The 25,487-nt window shown below is 39.9% G+C and overlaps 6 protein-coding genes across 6 annotated transcripts; 1 reads left to right on the top strand and 5 right to left on the bottom strand.

The window, feature by feature from the left end:
- Positions 1–15,520: 15,520 nt before the first annotated feature.
- On the bottom strand, positions 15,521–16,040 carry LOC115758916. The gene has a single exon (XM_030699713.1). It carries the CDS (start codon positions 16,021–16,023, stop codon positions 15,676–15,678), a length of 348 nt encoding a protein of 115 aa, XP_030555573.1. The 5' UTR covers positions 16,024–16,040; the 3' UTR covers positions 15,521–15,675.
- A 1,087-nt stretch (positions 16,041–17,127) lies between these two features.
- On the bottom strand, positions 17,128–17,592 carry LOC115758795. Its single transcript, XM_030699568.1, has one exon. The coding sequence runs from the start codon at positions 17,542–17,544 to the stop codon at positions 17,218–17,220; it is 327 nt and encodes a 108-aa protein (XP_030555428.1). The 5' UTR covers positions 17,545–17,592; the 3' UTR covers positions 17,128–17,217.
- A 454-nt stretch (positions 17,593–18,046) lies between these two features.
- On the top strand, positions 18,047–18,592 carry LOC115759246. Its single transcript, XM_030700146.1, has 3 exons — positions 18,047–18,146; positions 18,210–18,285; positions 18,345–18,592. The coding sequence occupies exons 1-3, from the start codon at positions 18,144–18,146 to the stop codon at positions 18,590–18,592; spliced, it is 327 nt and encodes a 108-aa protein (XP_030556006.1). The 5' UTR covers positions 18,047–18,143.
- Positions 18,593–19,025: 433 nt separating this feature from the next.
- LOC115758987 lies at positions 19,026–19,617 on the bottom strand. The gene has a single exon (XM_030699788.1). It carries the CDS (start codon positions 19,538–19,540, stop codon positions 19,214–19,216), a length of 327 nt encoding a protein of 108 aa, XP_030555648.1. The 5' UTR covers positions 19,541–19,617; the 3' UTR covers positions 19,026–19,213.
- A 1,074-nt stretch (positions 19,618–20,691) lies between these two features.
- LOC115758988 (transcription factor Sox-1) lies at positions 20,692–21,501 on the bottom strand. The gene is made up of 2 exons (XM_030699789.1): positions 21,200–21,501; positions 20,692–21,102 (listed from the first exon to the last, which is right to left on the bottom strand). The coding sequence occupies exons 1-2, from the start codon at positions 21,258–21,260 to the stop codon at positions 20,864–20,866; spliced, it is 300 nt and encodes a 99-aa protein (XP_030555649.1). The 5' UTR covers positions 21,261–21,501; the 3' UTR covers positions 20,692–20,863.
- A 593-nt stretch (positions 21,502–22,094) lies between these two features.
- On the bottom strand, positions 22,095–23,136 carry LOC115758989 (altered inheritance of mitochondria protein 3). Its single transcript, XM_030699790.1, has one exon. The coding sequence runs from the start codon at positions 22,904–22,906 to the stop codon at positions 22,628–22,630; it is 279 nt and encodes a 92-aa protein (XP_030555650.1). The 5' UTR covers positions 22,907–23,136; the 3' UTR covers positions 22,095–22,627.
- Positions 23,137–25,487: the final 2,351 nt, after the last annotated feature.

Here is a 25,487-nt window from a genome sequence, read left to right as displayed (position 1 = left end):
TTTGCGTTGCTTTGCTCCCTACCACCGCCCCCCGCTTCAGCACGCAGCACCGCCCGCTCCGCCCGCAACTCATCAACGCGCATATGTTCGCTGCCTTAGCTTCTGTCTGTGTGTGTGTCTGCGTCTGAGTCCGTAGTTTGCCAGCAAAATTTATTTTTATTTGCTACATTTTGCTACGCTTTCTTCTCAGCTGCGCCCTCTCTCTCTCTCTTTCTTGCTCTCTCTCTCTCTTTATCGTCTTTTATTGTTGCTTTCCTGTTGCTGTTTCCGTTTGTTGTAAATTTTAGTGGATTATCCTGCGCTGCTTCTCTAGTTGCTGCTGCCCGTTTGAGTGAATTTATTCAAACTTCACTAAACACAATCAATTTACGAATTATTATTATGCTTTGCCCCCCACCCAACACACAGCCTGCCACCCACCAGTGCGCAGCCCACACTCATCGCAAGTTGTCGTCGCCATTTGTTGCCTACTTTTGTGCGTTCGGCCCTTTTCTTCGCATTTATTGCATTTGTTTCGCTTGAGCCGAGCTGTCCGTCCGCAGCACTTTACGCTTATAATCAGCCTTACTCCCTAACCTCAAACCCCTTCCGGCAGTCCCTCCCCGGCTGCTGGCTCTCTCTTTGGCCAGTCGGTTCGGCCTCATTTGCCAGGCGCTTTTAGCTTTTCATGTTTATGATTTCCATTTGCTTTGTGTGTGGGCGGGCGGCGTTCGTCATATGTGTGGGGCGTGGCCGAAAAAAAATACACTGTAATTACCACTTAAATCGTGGCGCACACACCCACAAACACCCACACACACGCACACACAAAAACAATGCCAAAGTGTAATCATAATAAATAATAAATACATTTTATTGTTTAATGGATTGCAGTTACATTTTCTCAACTGTTGTCGTTGTCGTCTTCGTTGTTGTTCTTGTTATCGCTTGTTGTTGTCACTGGCGTCGCCATTGGCATTAGTCACACTTTATTTATGAATTATGATACACTTTAGGCTCTGCAAATGGGTTAACTGGCTATATGCGCTATAAGAAGTCGCTGGCTACACTTGGCCAGGAAATCAAGAAATTATATAAGAATTGTTGAGAACCAAAGAACTAATAGTTAGTTATGCTATGCTTATAAAATTATTTCATCAACTAATAATTGAGAAAAAGGTTGCAATTGATATTATTAAAGTCTGCAACAATTTAGTTTCTGACAATAAAACGAATTAGAAATGTAACTCATTGTTTAGTTTGGCAGAGCAGATGGTAAATAATGAAAATTCAAATTAACAATATTTTTACACACATTTTCACGAATTCTAGTCTAAGTTCTCAAACGAAATGGAATTGAAATACCTATTTCTTTTAACACATTTGCAGTGTATTGAGTAAGTCGCTCAGCGAACTTGTTCATGTATTACTGAATTTATTTCTATGCATGTATGCCTGTGTATTTGTGTGTGTGTGTGTGTGCAGTTAAGGGTCGGGCGGCTGTCTGCTAGTTTCGGTTTTATTGTTCAGCACGGTCAACTCGAAATTTGAGTAATAATGATTTATTGCCTATTAGCAGTTAATTAGACTTAAAAGACGGTCATCAAAAGGCTTAGCCCCGTGGCTAATGAAAAACTAAGCGTCCTCAGGCCCAGAATTCGTTTTGCCCCCCACCAAAATGCTTTGAACTCGTTTCGTGCCATTAGGAAAGCGAAAGCTCCTCAAGCGGAGAGTGCAATTAGGCCAAGAAGCAGCAGAACAAGCAGTCGCAGCAGCAGCAGCAGCAGAAGCCGCATTCGAGTTAGCCAATTTCACAAAGCCCAGGCCAATTAAACTAATGCCTCGCCCAAATGTGCAGGCAAATTTGCACAGGCACAGACTCAGATACAAGTTCCCGACCCCCAGTATGTTGTACAATATTTGCTGGAGAATCATATCGAGAGAAATTAATACATCATCAAATAGAAGTAAGCCCCAAAGTTCCAGCCGGTCACATAAATAAATAATGCCTATTTATGTTTATTACATTCAGCTAGCTGCTGGCGATTCCGAGACGTGGCCTACGTCGTTTTCCTACACTGCAAATTGCCACTTAGTTGTTTTTTGATTAAAATACAATTTTTCAAGCTGAGAAATTAAGAGAAGAATATACAGAAAGATATGAATCAAGGGAAACAACAAGAACAGCTTGTATCCATCCTTCTTATTCTTTTTAATATGCTACATCTGCCGTGCTTTTCCTCTCCCTCTCTCTATGTCTCTTTCTCACTCTCCTTGTACTTGGATCCCTCTCTGTATTTTCTTAATCTTTCTGCCAATTTCTCAATCCATCAAGACGTCAATCCATAAATACGTCATTCAATTAATCCACCAGTCCACCAATATATCATTCCATAAAATCCGTGGACCCCTCAATATAGTACGTCAACCCATCCATTCGTCAATCCATTAATATGTCAATCCAAAAATCTATCAATCTACAATCCGTCAAACCGTCAATCCACCAATACTTCATTCCCTCAAATCCATCAATACGTCAATGTATCAATCCATCAATACGTCAATACGTCAATCTGTATCTGTATCTCTGTCTGTTCTGTATCTGTATCTGTATCTGTATCTGTATCTGTATCTGTATCTGTATCTGTATCTGTATCTGTATCTGTATCTGTATCTGTATCTGTATCTGTATCTGTATCTGTATCTGTATCTGTATCTGTATCTGTATCTGTATCTGTATCTGTATCTGTATACTGTATCTGTATCTGTATCTGTATCTGTATCTGTATCTGTATCTGTATCTGTATCTGTATCTGTATCTGTATCTGTATCTGTATCTGTATCTGTATCTGTATCTGTATCTGTATCTGTATCTGTATCTGTATCTGTATCTGTATCTGTATCTGTATCTGTATCTGTATCTGTATCTGTATCTGTATCTGTATCTGTATCTGTATCTGTATCTGTATCTGTATCTGTATCTGTATCTGTATCTGTATCTGTATCTGTATCTGTATCTGTATCTGTATCTGTATCTGTATCTGTATCTGTATCTGTATCTGTATCTGTATCTGTATCTGTATCTGTATCTGTATCTGTATCTGTATCTGTATCTGTATCTGTATCTGTATCTGTATCTGTATCTGTATCTGTATCTGTATCTGTATCTGTATCTGTATCTGTATCTGTATCTGTATCTGTATCTGTATCTGTATCTGTATCTGTTATCTGTATCTGTATCTGTATCTGTATCTGTATCTGTATCTGTATGTATCTGTATCTGTATCTGTATCTGTATCTGTATCTGTATCTGTATCTGTATCTGTATCTGTACGATTTAATCGACTGTTATTTTTCTCTCAGTGTATTGACATTCCAATCCTTATTTAGCTACAGCTGCTCCGCTGCTGTTTGCAAATGTGGATCCGGTTAGGCCCCAACAATTGGATAAGCATTTCGCATTGTTCCTGGGGCCGTCTGCCTTCTCTTCCCACGCCCAACACCCACTTTTGACCCCACCAATCGACCAGTGCGAGCAGCGACAGCCCCTTTTAACAGAGTTGTCATTGTTTTTTATGCTCCATATTGATATAGTCGCCCAAAAAGTGGCCCTTCAATGGGGTTGGCTTTGACTGAGTATTTATGTGAGTGTGTATTTCTCTGTGTGTGTGGGGGGATTGGCTTTTACGTGGGCGCTGTGAAGTGTCATGTTGGCTAAATGTTTGGCAAATCCTTGACGCGTCACAGGCAGTTGAAGTTTACGATAAATGCCTGGAGCTCAACGGTAGTTTGAGCGTCCATAATGCGCTCTAAATATTTCAGCTTGCGGCATTCGGCTTTTCGGGGAGCCATTGAGATTTGGCGTTGCACGAAACTTCCGTTTAAAAAGTAAACTCATGAGGGTTTTACCGCCAAGCAGCCAGGTTAGCTATAACCACGCAGTTAGCCCAGGTAGTCAAGATTTTGGCATTAAATGGATAACAGCAGGCAGCCAGGCAGGCAGGTAGGCAGTTAGTTGCCTGGCATATTTCAATTCAGGCAAATTGACAAACAAGTCCCGTTCCCTCCACAAATCCCGTCCCGATGGGGTTCATTGGCGGCGTGGCTCATGTGAAAAGCTTGGCGTTTGGCGAAAGCGTGTTCTAATGCGCGCCCAGGCATCCATATGCCAACGGCAAATACAATTTTTTGATGGCAGGCAACGAGGCACAGCTCTAGACCCTATGCCTGCGTGGGCTGCTTTAAACTATAGCTCGATTTGCAGCCAAAACTCGAGGCTGCACCTGGCCAAATGGGCAGGCGGCGTTGCCGTTCTAATTGACTTTGCGCGGATAATACCTTTTTGGCCAGGTTTAAGCCTCATCATATTACTTAACATGGCAACCCACCAGTCAATGCACACTCCAAACACACACCCACACATACGCACACACCTACGCACACACACACACACACATACGCTCACCTCAAACATCAAGTATGTAATTGGAAACGTTGTTGCGCCGCGCGCTCAATATCCAACTGCTGAAAGCTGCAAGATACCCTACCCCTCACAGAGTTGTCCTCAATTATGATGAAGCGTAAAGCATCAACAAATTAGGAATTAAGAGATGGGTAGCGACTTATGTTAGGGTAAAAAGTAAATACCCACTAGCCTCTCGTTTAGGAAATCTGGAACTCAACTTAGAGAGAGTGAGATTAAATCAGAAGAAAATCTGTTTCTATAGAAAAATTAAATTGGATACTGATCTGTGTAGCTGGGTCAAAATGTTTCAAATGAAAATAACATATTTTTAGTTTAGATATTTAAAAAACAATAAAGTTTCTCATACAAGAATCTTATTTGCGACCGATTCCAGCTGTAAGACTTAGTGATCCGATCAGGCTGGTTCCGACATATGCACTGTTTGCAATATATAGACTAACCTATGCAAAGGTTTGTGAGGATAGCTGTAAACCACAAAGATAAGCTTGACGAACGGACAAATATGACTGTTTTGACTCGACTGTTTATACTGATCCAGAATACATATGGTCTTTATGGGATTGGAGATGAGTCTTCTAGGCGCTTCATACATCAGGACAAAGTTATAACACCCTTCACTAGGGATTAAAAATATTTAGGAAAACAATGTATCTAAACAAATTATTGACTAAAACAAAAAGGAAAGCGCAATCGTTCTTAGGCCAAATTAAGTGTTTAGTTAAATATTAGGCTAAGAAATAGGTCATTCGCTGATGACAATTCCACAGCAATGCTCCAGCCGGACTTCGAATTTTATTATGTAAAACATAGCATTAACATCAAAATATTAACATAACAAATAATTGTTAATTGCAATATATTTTCAGAGACAATCATTTACAACATTTAAAAGTTGGAGGTATACTGAGCAGCTAAGTTAATAACATTAATATGTAAAGCATAGTTGACAGATGTTAACAAGAGCTGCTGTTAGTTGTTTAAGAGTATTTAGGCATGAGCTTTACGTCATTGTTTTCGTTAGCTGTTTAGTTTTTCAATTCAATTAAATGCGTTCCACGTTTTCGGTACACTTGTTGTTTACACACTCAACTACACACGCACACATACAGCCAATGACAGAGGGAGACAGGGAGAAAGAAGTAGAGGGAGACAGAGATAGTATCAGAGCTGCGTATTTTTATAGCATACACTTTTGGCCTGGTTGGCAGTTAAGTAGCCAACAGCTGCATGCGACTAGCTGCTATTGTTGTTGCTATTGCTGTTGTTGCTGATGTTGTTGTTGTTGTTGTTGCTGCTGCTGGCTTTGCTTTGGTTTGGTTTTTGGAAGCAAAACTTTGTTAACTGGCGACCGCCGACGCGCCACTCGACTCGCTTGACAATATTTGCGCTGAGTTTGTTGTTGCAGCTGCCCGTTGTCGTTGCAACTGACCGTTGACCGTTGTGGCTGTTGTTGTTGTTGCTGTTGTTTTTTGTTGCTGTTGCAGCTGCTTGTTGGCTTGGCAATTGAATTTAAGTGGCTGCAACAGCAACAGCAACAAAGTCAATGACACGACTCGCATTCGCTTGGGCCACTTTGTGGCAGCAACAAAATATGTGCATAGTTCTTATTTATTTTTGGGTTTTGGCCGGGCCAGTTCGGGTCGGGGCGTGCGCCGGCAGCATTTCACATGTAGCATCATCATCAATTTTCATTGTAACGCGATTAGGGGTCCGGAACTTGAACCAGCAACCGGATTTCGTGCCTAACATCATTTTGACCTACAGTCCAAAATGTGTAGGGGCACCTCCTAGCCCCTCCCCCTGCCAATTGCTGTTCCCGCGGGCATTTATAAATGATGAGAGCGCGCGTTTTGGCGAGCAGAACCCCCGCTCCCCCCACACACGCACACACCCACCCACCCCCTCACAATGCTCGCCGCTCTGCAGTGCAGCATCTGTTTTATGTTGTCGGCGTATCATTTTTCTATAGCCATATGTAATCTATGCCCCATTTGTTGCTGTTGTTGTTGTTGTTGTTGTTGCTGTTGTTGCTTTCACATTTTTCTATATACTATATATTTCCATATTTATTGTGCGGCCTTTTCTCTATAATCTTTTGCGCAGCTCCATTGTTTGGCCATTTTTTGGGTGGCTCCATTTCTGATAGACGGACATATGCTTCTTTGATTTATGAATGCAAACGAGCCAAGCAACAACAGCAACAACTTGTTTATTCAGCTTGCCACATTTGGCTTTGTCTGTTGCCTCACGCAGCGCTTTCTTTTTGTATCAATTAGCCTGAAAGTATGCTAGCCTCAAATTTTCATTAGGCTTTTCGAAAGAAAGAGAAATAGTAATATAATATAATAATAATATGTTTGTCAGCCTCTGGCAGGCCATTTAAGCTTGAACGCTTTGTAAATTCAATTATAGTTATCCTTGTGTAATTAAAAAATTAAAACTTTTTGTGGTACGATTCACAACTCGAAACAATGCCTGGCCTTATGGCGATCAAGCCTTAATAGTTCCTCAGTTTATTTTACATTTAGCAGTGGAGTTAATATTTATCTAATATAAATAGGCTTTCTTATAATTTCATTTCAATTCATGACAAGTTAGTTATTTTTAAAACTGGAGGCATCCGCACACAATGGAGATCTATCGACCTCTCAGATAGGTCAATATAGCCTTTATTATATTTTATTATGTTAGAGTTAACTGTATTCAAAGTTCAATTAGACTTAAGAAACCTATGCTTATACTAGCCATAGTTAGCACAGTGGACTTGTAGGTTTCTGTATAATCTTTTTATCCACCAATCTTGAATAATAAAAGAACCAAATTTAATTGAAAATTTCAGCCTTAATGCGCTTTTAATGTTTTTTACCACCTTTTACGGACTTGCAACAGCAAGTTCAACAACCACTTAAGGCCCTTCTAATTGAGCTATTACTGAATAATACCTATACATTTATAAATGTAGATATATATGTATATGTATAGTGCGCATTCTTCTCAATTTGTTGCCTTAACAAAAACTCAATCAGTGAATGGGAACCGAATCGGAGAGTCGAAGAATTTCAAGTGAATTTCGCTGCAGTCGCAGTTCTAATGAAGCAATTTTCGCTAAAAGCAGTTACCACACAGCAGCCCCAACACCCAGCCCATACCTAAAGCTACATATGGATAGTCGAAACCCCTCGCAAGCCCCTTGCCTCCCTGCCTATGGCGCGTGTTTGTTTCAAAGCTCAAATTGCAAGTCGCAGGCAGAAGAACGTTGAATGCGAAAAACTGCAGCTGGCTGCCAGTTGCTATGGCTTTGGCTTGGCTTTTGCAATTATCCACGAAAATATCCACATCAAGCAGGGTTAAACCCCATGCACAAGCCCCCCTAATACACCCCTTCCGCTCCTTGGCTACGCCACTGGCTTTGCAATGCTTTCAGCACTTGGCAGCTACGTGCGAATTTATTGATAGCGATATTTTTTGGACTGAGCTTAGTTTGAGGGCCAGCAGCGAGACGTCGTCGTCGGCGGCTAAGTGCATTTTACATTTCCGGTCAATGGCGCTAACCTCACGACTCAACTGCTTAACCTCAGCAGGCGTCAAGCACACCCTGGCCCCCTGCGCCCCCTGCCATCCCACTGACAACATTTCTTATTATGTTCGCTTTTGGTTTTCATTTGCTTTTCATTTGCCATTACTTGTTAGCAATTTGCGTCACGCTCTTTGGCCATTGAGACCTTTTGGCTAACACTGGTATTATAGCAGCACCCCGCTACCCAACCCCACCCTACCCCGCGCTGCACACCCCTGCAGCCAGGCTGCGTACGTGTCGTGGCGCCTGGTTTAAGGGTTAGCGTTTTGGGCCAAGTGTCGACACTTTTTGCAAGTTTCTTTTGCTTGGCACTTGCTTTGTAATTTTTATTGGCTCTGAAGTTGACTCTCTATCTTTCTCGCACTTCCTCCCTCCCTCTCTCTCTCCCACTCTCATATTCATTTGTAAATGGCGCACATAAATTTATTTGTTTGTTATAACAAGGGGCAACGCCTAAGTCCCTGTCCCTAACCCCCCATAGAGCTCTTCAGAATTTGATGCGTATCTCGTTTCACATATTTTGACAATTTCATTGTCTTTTGTTTTATTTTCTACAGTTTTGTGTTGTTTGGTTTTCTCTTTCAAATGATCTTTGCTTTTGTTTTTATTCCCTTTTGAGGGGGTGTGCGGGGCCATATTTGCGCCTCATGTAAAGAGTGTCACGTTCTTTGAGCACACATATGTGTGCAGAAAGGGGTGGGTGGGGGGCGGGGGCATTGTGGCAACTCTCTTGTTCACTTGCAAATGCTTTTATGCTCAAATAACAAGCCATAAACATTTTTTGCTGTCATGCGAGTCGCTAACCGCTTTCGCGCTGTTTGCGCGCGTTTTAAAACGCGCGCACGCAAATATAATATACAAAAAAATACAAAAAGAAAAAAATAACACAAACAAATAAAAAATGATAAAAATTTTATTGCGCACGCAAAACAAATGAACTAAATGGCTTTGGCGCATTAGAGGCACACACACATACGCATACATGTGAGTATTGCAATTGGGGGGCGTGGCAATTGGGCCCATCATCTAGTACACAAATTGCCAGCACTTTTGTATTTTGATTGCCGCCTCTCAGCTCTTTTATGCGACGTTCTTTGTTTTCTTTATTCGTATTGTAGCATTTGATTAGTTGACACTTTTTATGCCCAAAGTATCCAAGAGTGATTGTACGCCTTTCCTCATCCTCTGCCACTCCATACCCCACACCCCCCTGCTTGCCATACATAGCTACACAAATTGGCTGGCAAATACGATCAAACATATTGTGCACCTGTCCTAAGCTTTTGGTAGCCGTTTCTTGGACCCAATCTTTTATTTGTTGCTGTACATTTTCCATTGCCCTTTTAATTGTACAGCTAAAATGTAAGTTTAAATTTCCTTATCTTTTAACTTAACCCATTCTGTTCAGAAGAAATTTTTTGTAAGTCAAATAAAACAATTTAATATATTTCACTTTTAAATATTATGAAGCAAATAAATTGATAAACTAGGAAAGGAAAATTATTAAAATTTATTTTGTGTTGTTCCAAGTCGCAAATATTGTCTCTTATGTTTTAGTTTTGCCATCAAAATATCATTTGAGTACATCAATTCCTTGGTATATTGCCTTGTTTCACATGCACATAATTCATTAAATTACTTAGTCAGAGTTTATTAAGGTTTGAATCTAAAGCCTTTGGCTGCATCTTTAGATATCTGAAATTTCACATTTCAATAGAATTCGTCAATTTGTATTGAATTTCATAACTCCCAAAATTTGAGCTGCAATCATTAACTAACGGGTTAAATTCATCTCTGACTCACATTTGTGCCAAGGGAGCCCAGCAGAGGCCTTTGGCTAGCTTTCTATGCCTTGACTGCTCTCCATAAATTAAGCATACACATACATGCATATGTATTTCTAGCTACAGATATGCTTAGACAAAAACACACACACTCACCTATACGACAACTATTTTGTATACGAAATTTCTAAATGGAATTTAATTTCCGGATTAGAACAGACATTTCATGCATTTTGGGGCTACACTAAACTATGGCAGACCGTGCCTGGCTTTACAATTTGGTCTCCAGTTTGGTCTCAGCCGTCGCTCTATGCCTCAATGGGCAATAACAACAACAACAGAGCATTGAGCTTTGGTTAGGCGTGGCACAGGTCCAAATATTTTCCAACATTTGCGGTTTTTATTCTACCCTTTACTGGGGGTCTTACGATTCAATGATCGCAAATGATGGAGTAGGAGTAAGAGGAAAGAAAGCTGCAGCTATCGTGAACAGGTAGCAATATCGTCTTCTTATCGCTTTCCTATCTTCCTGACATGTGAAGAGATCGACTTCATAAAATAGATTTATATTTTTATGTCAAGCAAGTCGGGGAATCTAAGGCCTTCGAAATGAGTTGAATTCCGCCAAAGTGATATACTGCATTGAACGCAACTACACGATTGCAATTAGGCAGGGTATTTTAAAGTCGGCTTGACAAAAGTTTTATATTTTGTATTGTTTAAAAAATTGCCAGCTTGCCAATTTTCGTGTACGTATTTTGCTGTAAATTTTGTTATCCCCACAAAATCCAAATGCAAACACAACTTGAGACTGAGCTCCATAGAGAGAGAGAGAGAGAGAGAGAGAGAGAGAGAGAGAGAGAGAGAGGGAGTGCATATGCAGCGAGATGCTTTGATTGAGACATGACAGTTCTCCCCTTTGTCTCTGCCTCTGCCTGTAGCAGTTGCTGTTCAGGAAACTGGCTCAGATTTATGTTGTTCGCATCGAGTTATTAATGTAATTTGGTTTACCAACAGACAATGCCGATAATGACGATGATGATGATGACTCTGACGAGCATTATTAAGTTGATGACGATGATGATGTGTCTAGTGAATGAATTTGTTCTTGATATTGTTGTTGATAAGTTGACAATGTAGCTTGGACATACTCTCAGCCAGTGCTTGTGGAATTTAATGTGCCTCTCATTTGGCTAAAACTAAAATTTTTAATAGAGTGAAAATTACCGGAAACACAATTAAAAATGGGGTTTGCCATGAAAAGGCTGGCAAAGCTGTTCTAAGAAAAAAAAAACAAAACAATTCCATAAAAGCAAATGAATTACTGCTTTGGGACGCAGCAGGTGCCGCACACACACACACACGCACACGCAAACACAGAGAAGAATCCAGACAAAGGAGCGCAAGGAAACAAAAGAAATTTAAGGCTGAAAGGCAGCACTGAGTTCTCAAATCAGCCAGAAAATGGAGCAAGACCTACTGGGTCTGAGGACATATGTATGTGGATTGAGGAGGGGCTGCTGAGGATGTCTGATACTCCCTCGACGGCGGAAGCACCTTGTTTTCGGCGACCCGTTACCCAGCCCCCATACTCCCCACACTTGGAACTCGGTGCTGCAAACGTTTATGGTCTTGTTGGGGATATACATAATATGTTCATTGTTTTGAAAACAACAGGTTAAACAGGCTGTCTGATGAGGCATAGTTAGGAGCGAGCGAAAGTGAGAGACAAAAGGGTGGCAGCTTATGAAGGCAAAATGCACAACAACAGCGTCAAATTATGCGAGAAAGAGAAATGTGAAAGCTAGCCAAAAGTAAGGGGGGCAGATCAAGCGGTTAAAGAACGTCAAATAAAGATTAGCCAAACGTGGGGTAGTTTTTAAATTTAAAAGAATATATATACATATATATAGATTTATACTGCATATTTTTGATAGTCGAAGAGAGAGTAAACTGAGCAAAGTCAAAGTCAAAAAGCCAGTACAGCTACCCTTAGGGTATATTCTCCGTTGAAGAATTCTTCAGTTGAAGAATTTTAAAATCGACCCTCGCACAATTTAAGCAAAGCCTGGCCTGTGCTCAGGCTCAACTTTAGACGCACGGCCAGGTAAACCATATTTTTAGCCTCGGCTGGATCGCACGTTAAGCGAATAAGTTTGTGTCTATGTGTTAGCTGCTTTTGTTAAATAATGAATGAACGAATGACCAACTGATGGCATGAATGCATGAATGAGTGAATGAAGCATAGCCAAACACGCGTCTGGCGCCCCAAAGTGCAAGCGCCGAGAGCCAAAGACGAAACAGGGGCAAGTTTAACATGAATTATTATGTGCGGAAAAGTTTCATGAAGCCGGGCCAGCTTGGATGCCAGGGGGCATGGATAGAGGAGGGCGAAACAGTACACACAAACACACACCCAAGCACACAAGCACACACACACAGTCTGTAGCCGTTCCGGCTGGTCTGCCAACTGGGCTTGGACTTTGCGACTGGAACTGCCACTGGGACGATTCTTTCTTCTCTTTTTTGTTTTCTTGTATCTGTTACATACAATTTGTTTTAATTGCACAAAGTAGTTGGCAACACTATTAGTGTAGCCAATTAATTTTCATTTAACAAGCAGCCCGCAGGATTCACGTCTCTCCTTGTTGCTGCCCTTTGTTTTAACACAGTTCCTGCGATTGTTATTGTTTTTGTTGTTGCTGTTGTCGTGTGCGCTTTGTTGAGACATTTAAAACACTTGCATCTTCGCGCTGCTGACGTCACATTTATCAATAATTAAACGGTTTTAGTTTTCCTGATTATAAACGTGAATGCTGCTCATATTTTAGGAAAATGAAAAAGGAAATACTTTTAAAGCATTTAGGTATTTAAAAGTTTTATGCGATCGAACGAAAATTAAACTTCCGTCAAATAAAACCATTCACGTCCATTTTATTTTAAGGCGATTACAACTAGTAGGTAATCATGCTGTCTATCTATAAGTACACTACTTGGACAGCCTGTTAGGAATCAATCAGTCAGTCAATCACTGTAGCGGCCAGGTATGTATCAGGTAATCAGCTAATCAGTCATTCTGTCAATCATTCTATCAATCACTCTGTCAGCCTATTAGCTAAAATTCAATCACCCAATCATAACAGATAACACCCTGTCAACAGTCTGTTAGTCTGTCAATCAACCACTCTGTCAATCTATCTGTCAGTCAATCAGTGAGGTCTGTTAGCGAACAGCCAATCAGTCAGTAAATCAGTAAATCCAAAGGTAATAGTACATCATTCAATTAATCCTTCAGTTACTCTATCGGTCAGTTAACAGTCAATCAGTCGGTCTAACAATCAATCAGTCAATCAATCTATGATACCTTTTACCTAGCTTCCAGATGTCGATAAATGGGCTTTTGATGCTGATAAAGAAAAGGGTTTGGAGATTAATATGCCCTCTTTTTATCCAGTTTTTATGCATAGGACTTATGAGAAAATTAAATGTACGCCTCGTAATGTTGAGCTGGCAACGCGAGTGATGTAAATAATATTTTGTTGCTGGGATTTTAATTTGCCACCCAGCGACAAGGCGACGCGCGGTTTTAAACAATTTTTAATTAATTTGCACAAGGACAATGCAGTGTGACAGCAGCTGCTTGGCATTAAACTCACGTAAGTGGGCTTAAGGCGTGGCATTGGCAAGCAAATGAAGGCGTTAAATTAAAATTGTTGCGAATTTCTGCAGCGGCAGGCTACAACAACTTTAGTTAATCAAATGACATGCAACATGCGCACACACACACACTCATGCACACAATGCTGTGCTGGGCGTGGTTGCCAAACACACACACACACACATGCACACACAAATAAATCACAGAACTCGCATTCCCCACCTACTCTCCAATCTACTTAATTGCTTAAACAAAATGCTGCGCACTATTGAGCAATTATGCAGTCAACGCCCTACCCGCCCGCCCCTTTTGACGCCTTGGGCCCCGTACAAAAGTATGCAAAACTTGATGCCAGAAAGTAACAGTCCGCCAAAATGTCTTAATATATTCAACGATTTGACGTTCGTCGTCAGCTTTTTGGCTCCCGCTCCCTTTTCATATAATTTATGCGCGTTTTAATTTCATTTGGTGCCTAACAAATGCCACGCCCATTCGCTTGTCAAAATGTGCGCGCCCCAAAACGAAATATGTTATTTTAACACCTTCAAGGTTGCGCCCCTCAGACAGAACACTAAGCTTAACCGCAGGCCCACTCCCAGTCTCCCTCACTAAAGAAAAGGGTCGAAAGTGCTACAGGGCCGGCAATCAATACGGTAACAGATTGTTTCACCCTTGGGGTGAAAGATATTAAATGATTTTTATTGAGGTTTACGTAATTTATATACTAACTGGGAAATGTCGGCAACGATTAATTTGTTGGATCTGAGGCTATATAACGCAAGTTATTCAACTATTTAATATTTTATTGTCCCTTTTGTTGATAAAATGCTTTTAGTAACAATCGAAAAAGCAAACACTAATGCATAATTGGAAATGCATACACTTGCAGTACTTTAAAACAGAATGAATGTCTTAAAATTACTTTAAATTTAATTAAATAAATCTCTTAATTATCACGTTAGGAATGAGCTAAATAAGACTCTTTCGCATTAAAAAAATCACAATTTTATTTTTACTAGCATCAAGCGTATTTAGCGGCTTGTTCCAAAACTTCTTGAAATTTCCGAGTACTCATTAGTTACGCAACATTTAAATCACTGTACGGCCATCTTTTCACTGTACTTTGGCGGAAGATCCGAGGGATTGGACTGCTTCGATGCCTGCCAATTGTTGGCCGATGGTCCTGGTGGCGCATAGGCGGGTGGTGAATCCACCACCTGCTGTGGCATAGCCACATATTGGGTATTGCTACACACAACAGCTGGTGCCACTCGCATGGAGGTCTTGCCGGGGCTTACTGTAACCACGCCAGTGGTGGGCACCAGCACGACATTGCCATTCATTATGAGTCTGCAGCGCCGACAGGGACCCCAGAGCCAGCCGAGTGTCGCTCCGATCAGACCACGGCGATGATAGCACTCGCATTGTTGCACAATTTGAATCTGCTGAACTTGCGCCATATTGTGTGGAGCAGTATTCCATGTACGTTGTTCGATTCGCAACTGTGTGTGAACTACGCCTCAAGTGTCGCATTTATAGAAATATGTGTTTCTTATCAGCTATAATAATCCTACATGTCGGTTAACAATAGATATTCGCAGTGATTCATTTCCAAGCACTGATAAGTTTCTTGGGGGCCTCTAATTAGAATCGTTAGAGATTTTCAATTGTAGGATTTACTGTCGCAAATATTATATATTTCTACAACTTTTTATAAACAATGTTAACTTTCCTTTGGGAAGCAGAAACTAAATTAGTTCTAGCGTGTCTTACATATTTATTGCACTTTGTTTAAGCACACAGAAGAGGAAAGTATATAATAAGCCAAGATAAATGCTCATAATAATCAAACGAAGGCATCTTCAGTATTGACAAGAACACATAACCTTGAGCTGAATAGTGCAAGTGTTATTTGCAAGAATTTCGATTTAAAGGATAGCCATTTTTTTCACTATTATTAATAGCTCATTTAAAGAACTCAAAACGCATTTAAAATATTTGAATATATTTTATAGCTATTTAAATAACTTAAATATATTTTGAAAATATATATAATAAATTAATTCAATTGAATATCATCAGATATTCATATCTTAACCAAAAGAAATCATTCTGTTTCTTTCGCTGAGAAACCTCGCATATGAGAATCTTCCAAAAAGTTTTTTAAGTTGCAATTTTCAAGGTAGGCTTTTCAGTTGGTGGCCACCATTTCGCTGTACTTCGGCGGAAGTGCCGAGGCAAACGTCTCCTGCGAAGCCTGCCAATCGATGGCCATTTGTGCTGGTGCTACAGCCACTTGTGGCACGTTAACAGCTCGAGTGGTTGTGGACACAACAAGAGGTGACACGCACGTTCTGTCCATGCCGCCATTTACTGTTACTGCAGCCGCACCAGAAGTGGGCACCACAAACACATTGCGATCCATCATGCGCCGGCAGCGACGGCAGGGACGACCCCAGGCCCAGGGACGCAGCACATAGAGGAGTCCACGACGATGATAGCATTCGCAGCTTATGTTCACCTGTTGCACCACGGCCATGTTTTTCTGTAGAATGTCTGGCTTGTCGTCTGATATCTAACTGATTTTTAGCTACGACGCGATTGTTGCATTTATAGTGTGAAATTAGTTACTATCGGTATCGTAATCCCTCACGTATGTTATCGATAGCTTTATATTTGCAGTGATTCATGCGCATTCAGCGATAAGGCGTCGCGTGTTGATAAATGTTTCACAGGGGGCCAAGGGCAATATCTATAAGCTTTGAGACAGCGATTGGCTTGCGAATTGAAACTCACGCTTTGCTCTACGGTTAGTTGCACTAACAGAGGGATATATAATTAGGCTTAACGACATTTTTCGAGCTTACGACAAACGTGAACTCTAACCTTTAAGAGGACTCAAAGATTGAATGTCCTCGAAATGCCTTTGAATCATTTAAAAATTTCATTAACAGATTCTTGACAAGAATTCTTAGAATTATTAAACTAAAATCAGAACTTCCGAAGCATGAGTTGTGTTTATCGAGAAACAAGATAAACAAATATCCCACCAAATGTTTAGACCAATTCTTATTGATTTATACGAATTCAATCATTTTTATGTTCCTCAGTAAGCATAAAATTAAGTTATACATTAAAGTTGCTTTACTACAAATTTATTTCAATTCTATTTTTCTCTATAGAAAGATATCACTTTGAGAAACTTGAATCGACTGTTTTAATAATTAATCAATTTGATAATCAATTATATCAGTTTTATTACATATATACCCTACTACGATTTAATGGAAAACAAGTGTGGTGCAAGCTTATGAATGTGTCGAAGTTAAAAAGACATTTCAATCTTTAAAAGAAAACACTAATTTTCCTAATATGAATGATAGATCGAGTAGCAATAGCCCATCTTTAGTCTTTCAACTATTGGAAATATTCGAAAGTTTATTGCAATACAACTTTCAGCAATTTCTTAATATTGTAGGCGCTTTCTATGTTCCTTAAGGTATTTTAAGAGGTCGCAGCTTGGAAAAGAAAAAATGATGAATTTACTAATAGATGCTCTGATTTAAAATTAAGCACGAAAAAGCTAGTCAGACTTGATATCAATTAAATTGTAGAAATTACTTTCAAAACAGCCTAGATTCAGTTTTCATTTGAAAAAGTTATTGCTTTAGTTTTATTTGTATCATTCTCTTAGATCTCTTCAACTCCGCATTAATCTAAGCCTGGCTTTGCTTTAGCTGACGACCACAGTTTCGCTGTATGTGGGCGGCAGAGTCGCGGGATATGATGTCTGCTGTGTCAGGACCACATGTTGCTGTTGCACCGGCACCGCCTGGGTGGTGGTTGTGGACACCACAACTGGTGATCGGCGTGTCGAGGTCATGGCGGGGGTCACTGTAACGGCAGCCGCTCCAGAAGTGGGCACCACAACCACATTGCGATCCATCATGCGCCGACAGCGACGGCAGGGACGACCCCAGGCCCAGGGGCGCAGCACATAGAGGGGTCCATGGCGATGATAGCATTCGCATTGAATATTGACCTGTTGAATCTCTGCCATCTCGTTGGATTGTTGTATTCCTTGTTTGTCGTTCGTTTCGTTACTGAATGTCAGCTTCGATGCAATTGTTGAATTTATAACGCAAAATATATACCACTCGCCGTTATCAGTTTATTGTAATCCTTTAGGTATCTTATCGATGTATTGCCTTAATGATGGATCCATTCTTGCTGTGATTCATGCATAAGACGCAGAGACGCTACCAAATGCCTCACGGGAGTCAAGCTATGTGCATTGCCCCCACGCGAGTGACTCATGTGTATCTTGAGCCAACATATTGAAACATTTGATTTAAATCATCTACTTTTCGTATTATTCGATGACATTTCAATAGTTTACATAATGCTGTAATGCACTGTTATCTTTATTTATATAATTTAAAGATTTACCCTTATCATTGTTTTTATGCAAGTTATAATTTTTATTGACAAAGTGTTTACAACTTGGTCTTGATGGTACGCAGTAGCCTTTTGCTTACCTACAAATTTTCTATTGCCTGAATCTAGTTAACTTTGTCTCAGTCTTGTCGGGGCTAAACAATAGGAATATTCAGATAGACTCTCAAATCAAAATAACACACATTCGGAAGGTCTTTCGCTATGGTATTGATTTGCTGCACTTATTTTCAATATGAGTTCCTAAACCTTGACTTCCACTTTTAATAGAATACCGAAATCAACAGCTCAGCTACGGCAGATGGAGAACCGAATCTCAAGATAAATCGAGGGTCATACACTTCGGGTATATATTTACGTAAATATACCAATAATCACCATAATATCTTTAAATTTCTTTATTAGAGATAAACGAAAATGCTCAAACTTGGAACCGAAAGAATAGACAAGAGACCACTTGGGATGATGCTGGTGGCCGTGGTTCCAAGTTGGGCAAAGTCAAGTTGGCTAGGACTCGGCCTGTAACACGCGGTCGACCAAACTGGATGCGTGATCCATTTGGTCGAACGCAAATAATTCAAAATCTAATCATAATGATACCCATCGGCATTTTATTGGCCGATCGCGTTCTAGAATTTATATTTGCTAAGTAATCGTCGTCAATGATCGTCTCGTGCTTATTTTCGAAATGTGCCGAAAAGATTGGTAAATAAATTATTCGACGGTTGTACGAAAATTTGCGTTTAATACCCGATGTGCTCTTTCAAAGATCATCAGTATTGAGAACTAAGTCAAGTGACTATGTAAATGTACAATTGGCTTTGTTGGAAATGAGCAATGTGTTCTCTATTACAAAAAGCAATTTCGGTTAACGTAGCTTTTCGATGACTCGCCCACCGCTAATTAAAAATTAAAAAAAATGTAAACACTGCCCCTCTATGCGATTCTCATGAGTTCATGTAATAACCACTGGCTTTCACGCTTTGAACAAATCGATTTTAATGCCCCTTGTATTTGTAAAATTTTTTTAGTAACTGTCGAAAGAGCAAACACAAATGCATAAACAGAACTCGAGCAAGGTAGTTGGCAACTTTTACAAAAGATTTTAATTTCATATACAAACGACAAATAACAAATAAATATTTACTTTTTTTGTCTTTTCAGACCACACGATAATATCATTTCAATTAGAAGTAATTGCTATGATTTATTTATTTTTAACTTATTCAAGGAACTTTTTGAATGGTTTTTCAATTAAGTGCCACGCCCAGTTGTTACCACATGGGTCGCTGTTGCTCTACAATGACAACTTCCTCGCGGGGTGGACGACGTCCGCCAATGTTAAACTCGATTAGTGGTCGACTGGGTCGCATCACATCCACCTCGACAATGGGGCGTGGTGGTGGCGGTGGCTGGTAGACAGCCGCTGGCGTGATCACCTCTACCACTTCCTGTTGGTAGGAGGGATAGCGCGAGCCGACATCAATCTCAACAACGGGCCGTGGAATACGTGGTGGCACAATATCTACCTCCACAATGGGACGTCCACCATGATGGTGATGGTGATGGTGATGGCGGCGCTCGTCCTCGTAGTATGACATGCTTCCTTATTAATGTATATTCCTTTTTATTTAGGTATGGAAGCAGTTGACTCTGCTTTCGCTGGGCGTTAACTGAATTTCTTTCGCAACTGGTTAACATATTTAAGCGGACAGCTTTCAGGCGTTTTGACCAGGTTGGTACTTTTTTATTTTGGGTTGTTGGGGGCTTAGTTCACTATCTTGTCAGGTGGTTTTAGGTGTCTTCGATAAACATTGATAAACAACTTCCAGTGTGGGCGGACAAAGGCCAGAGGGGAATAACAAGCAAAATGTGTTGTTTTGTGAAATTTTGGAATCACAACAGGCGCGGTAACAAAGATATATGAATCATATTATTTAATAATAGTTCCCTGGGAAAATCAATGTATCTTCTGGAAATAAATTAACTTCAGCTAGTAGTTAAGTTTGGCTTAAAGAAACTATATATATTTATTCTATTTCCTTCGCGTCAATGGCCTTGAACCGATTATCAATGTCATTGATTTCACTTTGCTGGCTGGGTTTGATGTCATCGATTAGAATTAAAGAAATAACTTCCAGTAGAAATAAATTGCAGAAGAGACACACAAAAAACCATTGTCAAATTAAATGGCGACGTAGAATACAACAGTTGCAAAATATGATAAGATATTCTTATTCAAAAAAATGTTTACTTAGATAATGAATTGCTTCCGAAAGTTATAAAAAAAACAGTACTGTATCTGTTGTCATGAGATTGAAAGCAAACTATTCATGTTAATAATAACTTCATAATAACTTCACATGGAATTAAAATAATAATAGTTAAATATTCCCAATCTGAGTAAACTAAGCGAGTAGCTCTTATAATTTTCGAGTTATGCTTTAAGAAAAGAGCATATACTATTATCGATATAAAGAGGACGGGAAGAGGAAATTACATGGTATTATCTAGGAAGCAGCCTTAATAAAAAAAGATGGTTGAAATGCATTTTTGGAATGGGAATCGCGGGCCTAAAATTCTCAAACAGTTTAACCATGGAGTTAATACAGAGTTGTTTAATTCCTCTCGTTCCACATTCATCAGCAGAGATTTTAGTTCGTAATATGATCCGTCACATTTATTAAAATTCGAAATTTGTCAAATTTGCAAAAGCATTTTCTAAAAATAACTTTAGTTTGTTATATTTCAAGATTTTGCTAGTTTTTGAACAAAGTCCGGTTCATAACAAAAAATGGTTCACAATTAAAGGGCATGCTTTATAATTGCCACTTATAAATAAATTTATTTTCGCGATGTACACAAACATTTAACATATTTCATAATAATTCAAGGTTTTACACTCGATTGCGTGGGCGCGTTGTCTACCATTGTGGATAGGGGGGCGTGTTGTACTGCTGATATTGATACTGATAGCCCTGCTGCTGTTGATAGTAGCCCGTTCCGCCCATGGACATGCCATTGTATGGCTGAGGCATCATCGCTTGGCCACCAGGCAGCGGCATATAGTTGGTCGCTGGGCTAACTATGACGACTTCGGGCCTAGCAGCCGGCGGCGGATAATATGAGCCACCCCAGCCGGGGAAAACATCAATCTCGATATCTGCACAGAAGTATAAATATATATACAATATTATTGTTGGCCATCTACAGAACGGTATGCGTTCATCAAATCTCTTGTGCATATCTCCAATGCTTACTTGGGCGATGATGGTGATGATGATGACTATAGCGACATGGATCTTCATAGTATGGCCGCATGGCTCTTGCCAATGCTTGTGCTGTATGGAGCACAGCAGTTTGTCTACTAAGCCTTATCGTTGCCAAAACACTTTTTTGTTCGGTTCTGTTCTGGTTGTAGCTGACTTCCAGTGCAGTTGGCCATCAATCAGGGCAGAGCTTATTGGCATTTTCATTCCAGTGTTCAGATAAGCGGGCCCAAAGCATACAGCTTGTTAGTCATCTTGACTGGGCAGCAATCGACTGATAATAAACAGGCGCTGCGGGGGTTGTACTCCAAATTTAACAACATAAATGTGCGAAATGTGGTTCTTTCCATATTATTATTGTTTTTATTCACAAAATGACTTGCACTGTAATTTTTTCAATCACACGGAAATTTCAGCTTCTGAACTAGTTAAAAAATTCCTAAGAGTGTTTCATTATTATATATCCATATCTCCAAAGCAGTAAGTTTTCTTTTAATCAAATGTGAGTTTCTAAATTTATGAACTAGTTCAACAATTCTTGAATTATATTATTATATCTAGTCAAGGCGCAGCTCTGATGTTCTGGAGTTTACTTTACATATGTATGACACCTATAACAGTCGTATAATAACGATGTATGTACATTGTAGTTTGAGTCGTGTGGTTCCAGGTTGTAATAGAAGATTGAATATAGCACGGTTAGAAATTATGAGGACAATTGATGTTTTAAACTTGAAGAGCCCGGGAAAAGCCGGGTAGTACACACGCTTATACACAAAATATATATCAGATTTGGCTCGGTATCAAAACCTTCAAATTAAGTTACCTCCAAAGTTGACTTGCAAGAAAAATACAAATTTTCAATATTTTTGCAGTATTTTTTCAGTTTTTATTAAAAATGCATATTAAAAACAAATGTTAGAAAACTTTAGAAGTTTACAAATTTTCCCTAATTAATGCGTACTTGAAGTGAAGTCATGTGAACTGGGACAAGTCTTAGCAATACATTCAGGAAAGCCCTTTTTCGACATTTGAGTATATACTATATAGATTCTCGCAGACCAACCCTCGTAGTTAATAATGGCTGGCTATGCCGGTTGATATTTTGATTTATAGTTTATGTTTATGTGCGATGAATGCCTCAATAATCAATACATAATCCAAAGCCACAGCTGGCATGGAGTTTATCGGCTATAGACGCCATTGATAGCGGGCTTATCGCAGAGATAAGAAAAGTTCGATAAGCGCGGGCCAAAGTAAATTGAACACAAATATGATAAGTTATAATACATATATATCATTTTTTCCAGGTGTTTCGAATGTTCAGGTGATTTCTTGTGTGATAACAATGCTTTTCTACATGTCTACGAAATAATTGTGCTGCGTTAATTCATGAAAAGGAGAATGCTTCGCCTCCTTCTAGTTGCGGGGTGTTGGATTGTGATAGTGTCCATCTGATGGCGGCTGCTGGTAATAGGGCGGCGGCGGCTGCTGCTGTACAACAACAACGGGTGCTGGCCGCGGTGGTGGTGGCGCCTGCTGAACAACCACAACGGGCGCCGGACGCGGCGGCGGTGGCGGCGTCTGCACAACGACAACATTGTTGTGATGATGGCGCCGGGGCCAACGTGGTGCAATCTGCACATTGATAATGGGTCCACGACGTGGTGGTCCACCGCAACGATCGCCTGGTGCCATTTTTGGAGTCTATATGATATTTGGCTGCGAAAAACTTGTTAACTCTTTGAGGACACGTCCAAACGCGTTCGCCTATCGTTCTTAACTGAACCGAAAGCAAATTTAGAGCCACGGTAAAATGCGTATAATGGCAATGTTTCGATTCGTATTGCACAAAAAGCTTGACATGTACATATGTGTTTATTACTCATACGCAGCGTATTTCGCACTGCCAAAAAATCAGGGAGAGGCAGACTAAGAGAGAGAGAGAGCGGGAGAGCGTGCGAGTTTGAGTAAAATGTTTATTGCTTGATTAGACATAGCTCACAATCTATACTATCCATTTTTTGATTGATTATTTTTATCAGTTGCAATATTTTGTTTTAGATATGTATAGCGATAAGTTCTGTTCCCCTTGAGCTTTTGCAATATTCCGCTCGGAGTCCTCTGAGTCAGAGGCAATCGGGCTTCCCTTTGTTTTAACTAAATTCTTAAACACTGATGACTCACTTGCAGGCATTGCATAGATATAATGCAGCCTACGTTTATTTCATAATGTAGTAAAAAATAAAGATTTTCTATTTAAAAGAAAACCAGTCGGTTATATGACTTGATCTTGTGCATGTTTCTATTTAAGGCTGTTAATATAAACGCATTGTTATATTGAGTTTAAGGAAAATTATCTAAATGTAGTCTCCGAGCCATTTACAAGATATTTCTTGGCGTCTTTAATATAAGATTATCTCAATGTTTTTTATAAAATTCCTAATATTATTTTTCAATGTTTCACTTTGTCAAAAAACCATAATATATCCATTTGATGTTGGAAGAAGAGGGTTCAGGGTATCCCCTAGTCCCGACTAGAACCTCTTACTTGTTCTATTTAAAGTCCAAACATTTTTTAAATTGAAATAATATTTGTCTTAGTCAAAATAAACAAAATTATTTAGCAATAACTTTAAAGATCTCTCTTAATAATAATAAAGTATGCGCAATTCATTACTCTAACCATAATCGATGTTGATTTTTTTTTATAGCAATCGATTTATACCCGCCTCTATTTACACTCCCCCTTCAGAAGCTGTTTGCTTTATCTCAATAATATTTGAAAGACTCTCAACTATTAACACATTACTCTTTAGGATTGCTCTTGACAATTTGACGCGTAGCATGAATATTGCAAATATTTGCAAATCAATTAAGCTTTGCAACAAGAACAACCACAAGGTGCAACGGAGGCGCCACAAGAATGTTTAAGAGGGGAGGGGAGGGTATGCTTTTGACTTTAAGTAAATTAAGTTTGCACTTGCAAAGGCAAAGGACAAGTAGTTGCAATATCGAGAGCTTGTTAATTACACAATATAAATACAAACTTATATATACAATAATTTTAATACACTTATTGAGGGTATTATAGTTTTTGCACGAAATGTTTAACACATAGCAGGGCCCATTTTCGACCCCTTAATATATTTATATATATATTTTTTAGTCGGTATTCACAGGCAAGTTTATATAGATAGGACTTTTTATCGGTCGCAAATAAAGTTCTGCTATTAAAACTGTTCTAATGTCACAAGCTCGATATTTAGTTGACACCAAAAATATAGATAAAATATATCTAATAAATATCTGTTCATCACCCAAGCTTTTGCTTTTGCTTTTGCTTTTGTTTTCCATTATATCCAAGCTTTTATCACTAAAACAGTTCCAAATAAGGGTATTTCATTTTCGGCGAGTTGAGCTTAGTTTTTTTCTTTTATTATATACCATATATGTTGATTATATTGTTAACACGAGCATTTTGAATGCGTTGAGTTATATTTTGGCGTTTGCTAATTGAGTTGTTGTTTCAGTTTGTTGGCTGTCAAGTGTGCGGTATACAGGGCATGGCATGCATAAGGTGGAGAGAAGGGTGGCACTTGCATTTGCTTAAATTCGCAGCACTTGAGTGTCACTTTGATCAAAGGCTCGGGCTGCAGGGGCGGAGGTTGTGCATTGAAGGTGTGGAGGTGTATGTTACAAGCACTTCGACTTGGGCCTGACAGGCAAAAGTTAAACATGCACAAAGCGAGCGACTTGGCAAAGTTTTTAACTGGCTGGAAAGTAGGAAATGAATGCGAGTTGGAGGCTTATGCGGCATAACTCGTACATATTGCAAAATGTGTTAAGGATGGGCCTGGCTGCTACACATCAGCATGATAAGCAGCAGGAGGCGGGGCTTTAGGTGGGTGGGCAGCATGGGAGGCAAGCAGCTTGACAGCGCGTAGCCAATGTAATGATGCCGCTTGGCTTCGCACCGCACCATGTCGTCCCCCTCCGTCCTCCCTGCCCTGGGCCCCTTCTCTATGCCAGAGCTTGGCTTTTTTCGCATGCATATTTTAGGAAATGAATTGCAAGCCTGGCAAGATAAAGCGCCGGCGTCTCAGAATCGTGTGGAGCAGCGAATCGATAACTGTCAAAAAATAAGCCGGCGAGCAACACGCAAGACAGCCACCCAGCAGGGGATACCGGGCGGAGAGGGGGACTCAGAAGTCGCGAGGCGGCACACAATTTAAATATTTATGGAGCTGCGCAAGAGGCGCCACAGCACACGGCATAA

The sequence above is a fragment of the Drosophila novamexicana genome, unplaced genomic scaffold, assembly GCF_003285875.2.
Source record: "Drosophila novamexicana strain 15010-1031.04,08,12 unplaced genomic scaffold, DnovRS2.1 tig00000193-arrow-pilon, whole genome shotgun sequence".
Taxonomy (NCBI): domain Eukaryota; kingdom Metazoa; phylum Arthropoda; class Insecta; order Diptera; family Drosophilidae; genus Drosophila; species Drosophila novamexicana.
Note: the sequence above shows the minus strand (reverse complement) of the source record. Positions and strands in the feature narration are given on the sequence as shown.

Bases quoted from the DNA above. Each gene is read 5' to 3' on its own strand.
- LOC115759246 (XM_030700146.1), top strand. The intron at 18,286-18,344 runs GTATATATTTAC...TTTCTTTATTAG, and splicing joins TCGAGGGTCATACACTTCGG to AGATAAACGAAAATGCTCAA.
- LOC115758916 (XM_030699713.1), bottom strand. From the start codon at position 16,023: ATGGCCGTGGTGCAACAGGTGAACATAAGCTGCGAATGCTATCATCGT.
- LOC115758989 (XM_030699790.1), bottom strand. From the start codon at position 22,906: ATGGCACCAGGCGATCGTTGCGGTGGACCACCACGTCGTGGACCCATT.
- LOC115758795 (XM_030699568.1), bottom strand. From the start codon at position 17,544: ATGGCAGAGATTCAACAGGTCAATATTCAATGCGAATGCTATCATCGC.
- LOC115758988 (XM_030699789.1), bottom strand. From the start codon at position 21,260: ATGCGGCCATACTATGAAGATCCATGTCGCTATAGTCATCATCATCAC. The intron at 21,103-21,199 runs GTAAGCATTGGA...ACTTCTGTGCAG, and splicing joins TCATCACCATCATCGCCCAA to ATATCGAGATTGATGTTTTC.
- LOC115758987 (XM_030699788.1), bottom strand. From the start codon at position 19,540: ATGTCATACTACGAGGACGAGCGCCGCCATCACCATCACCATCACCAT.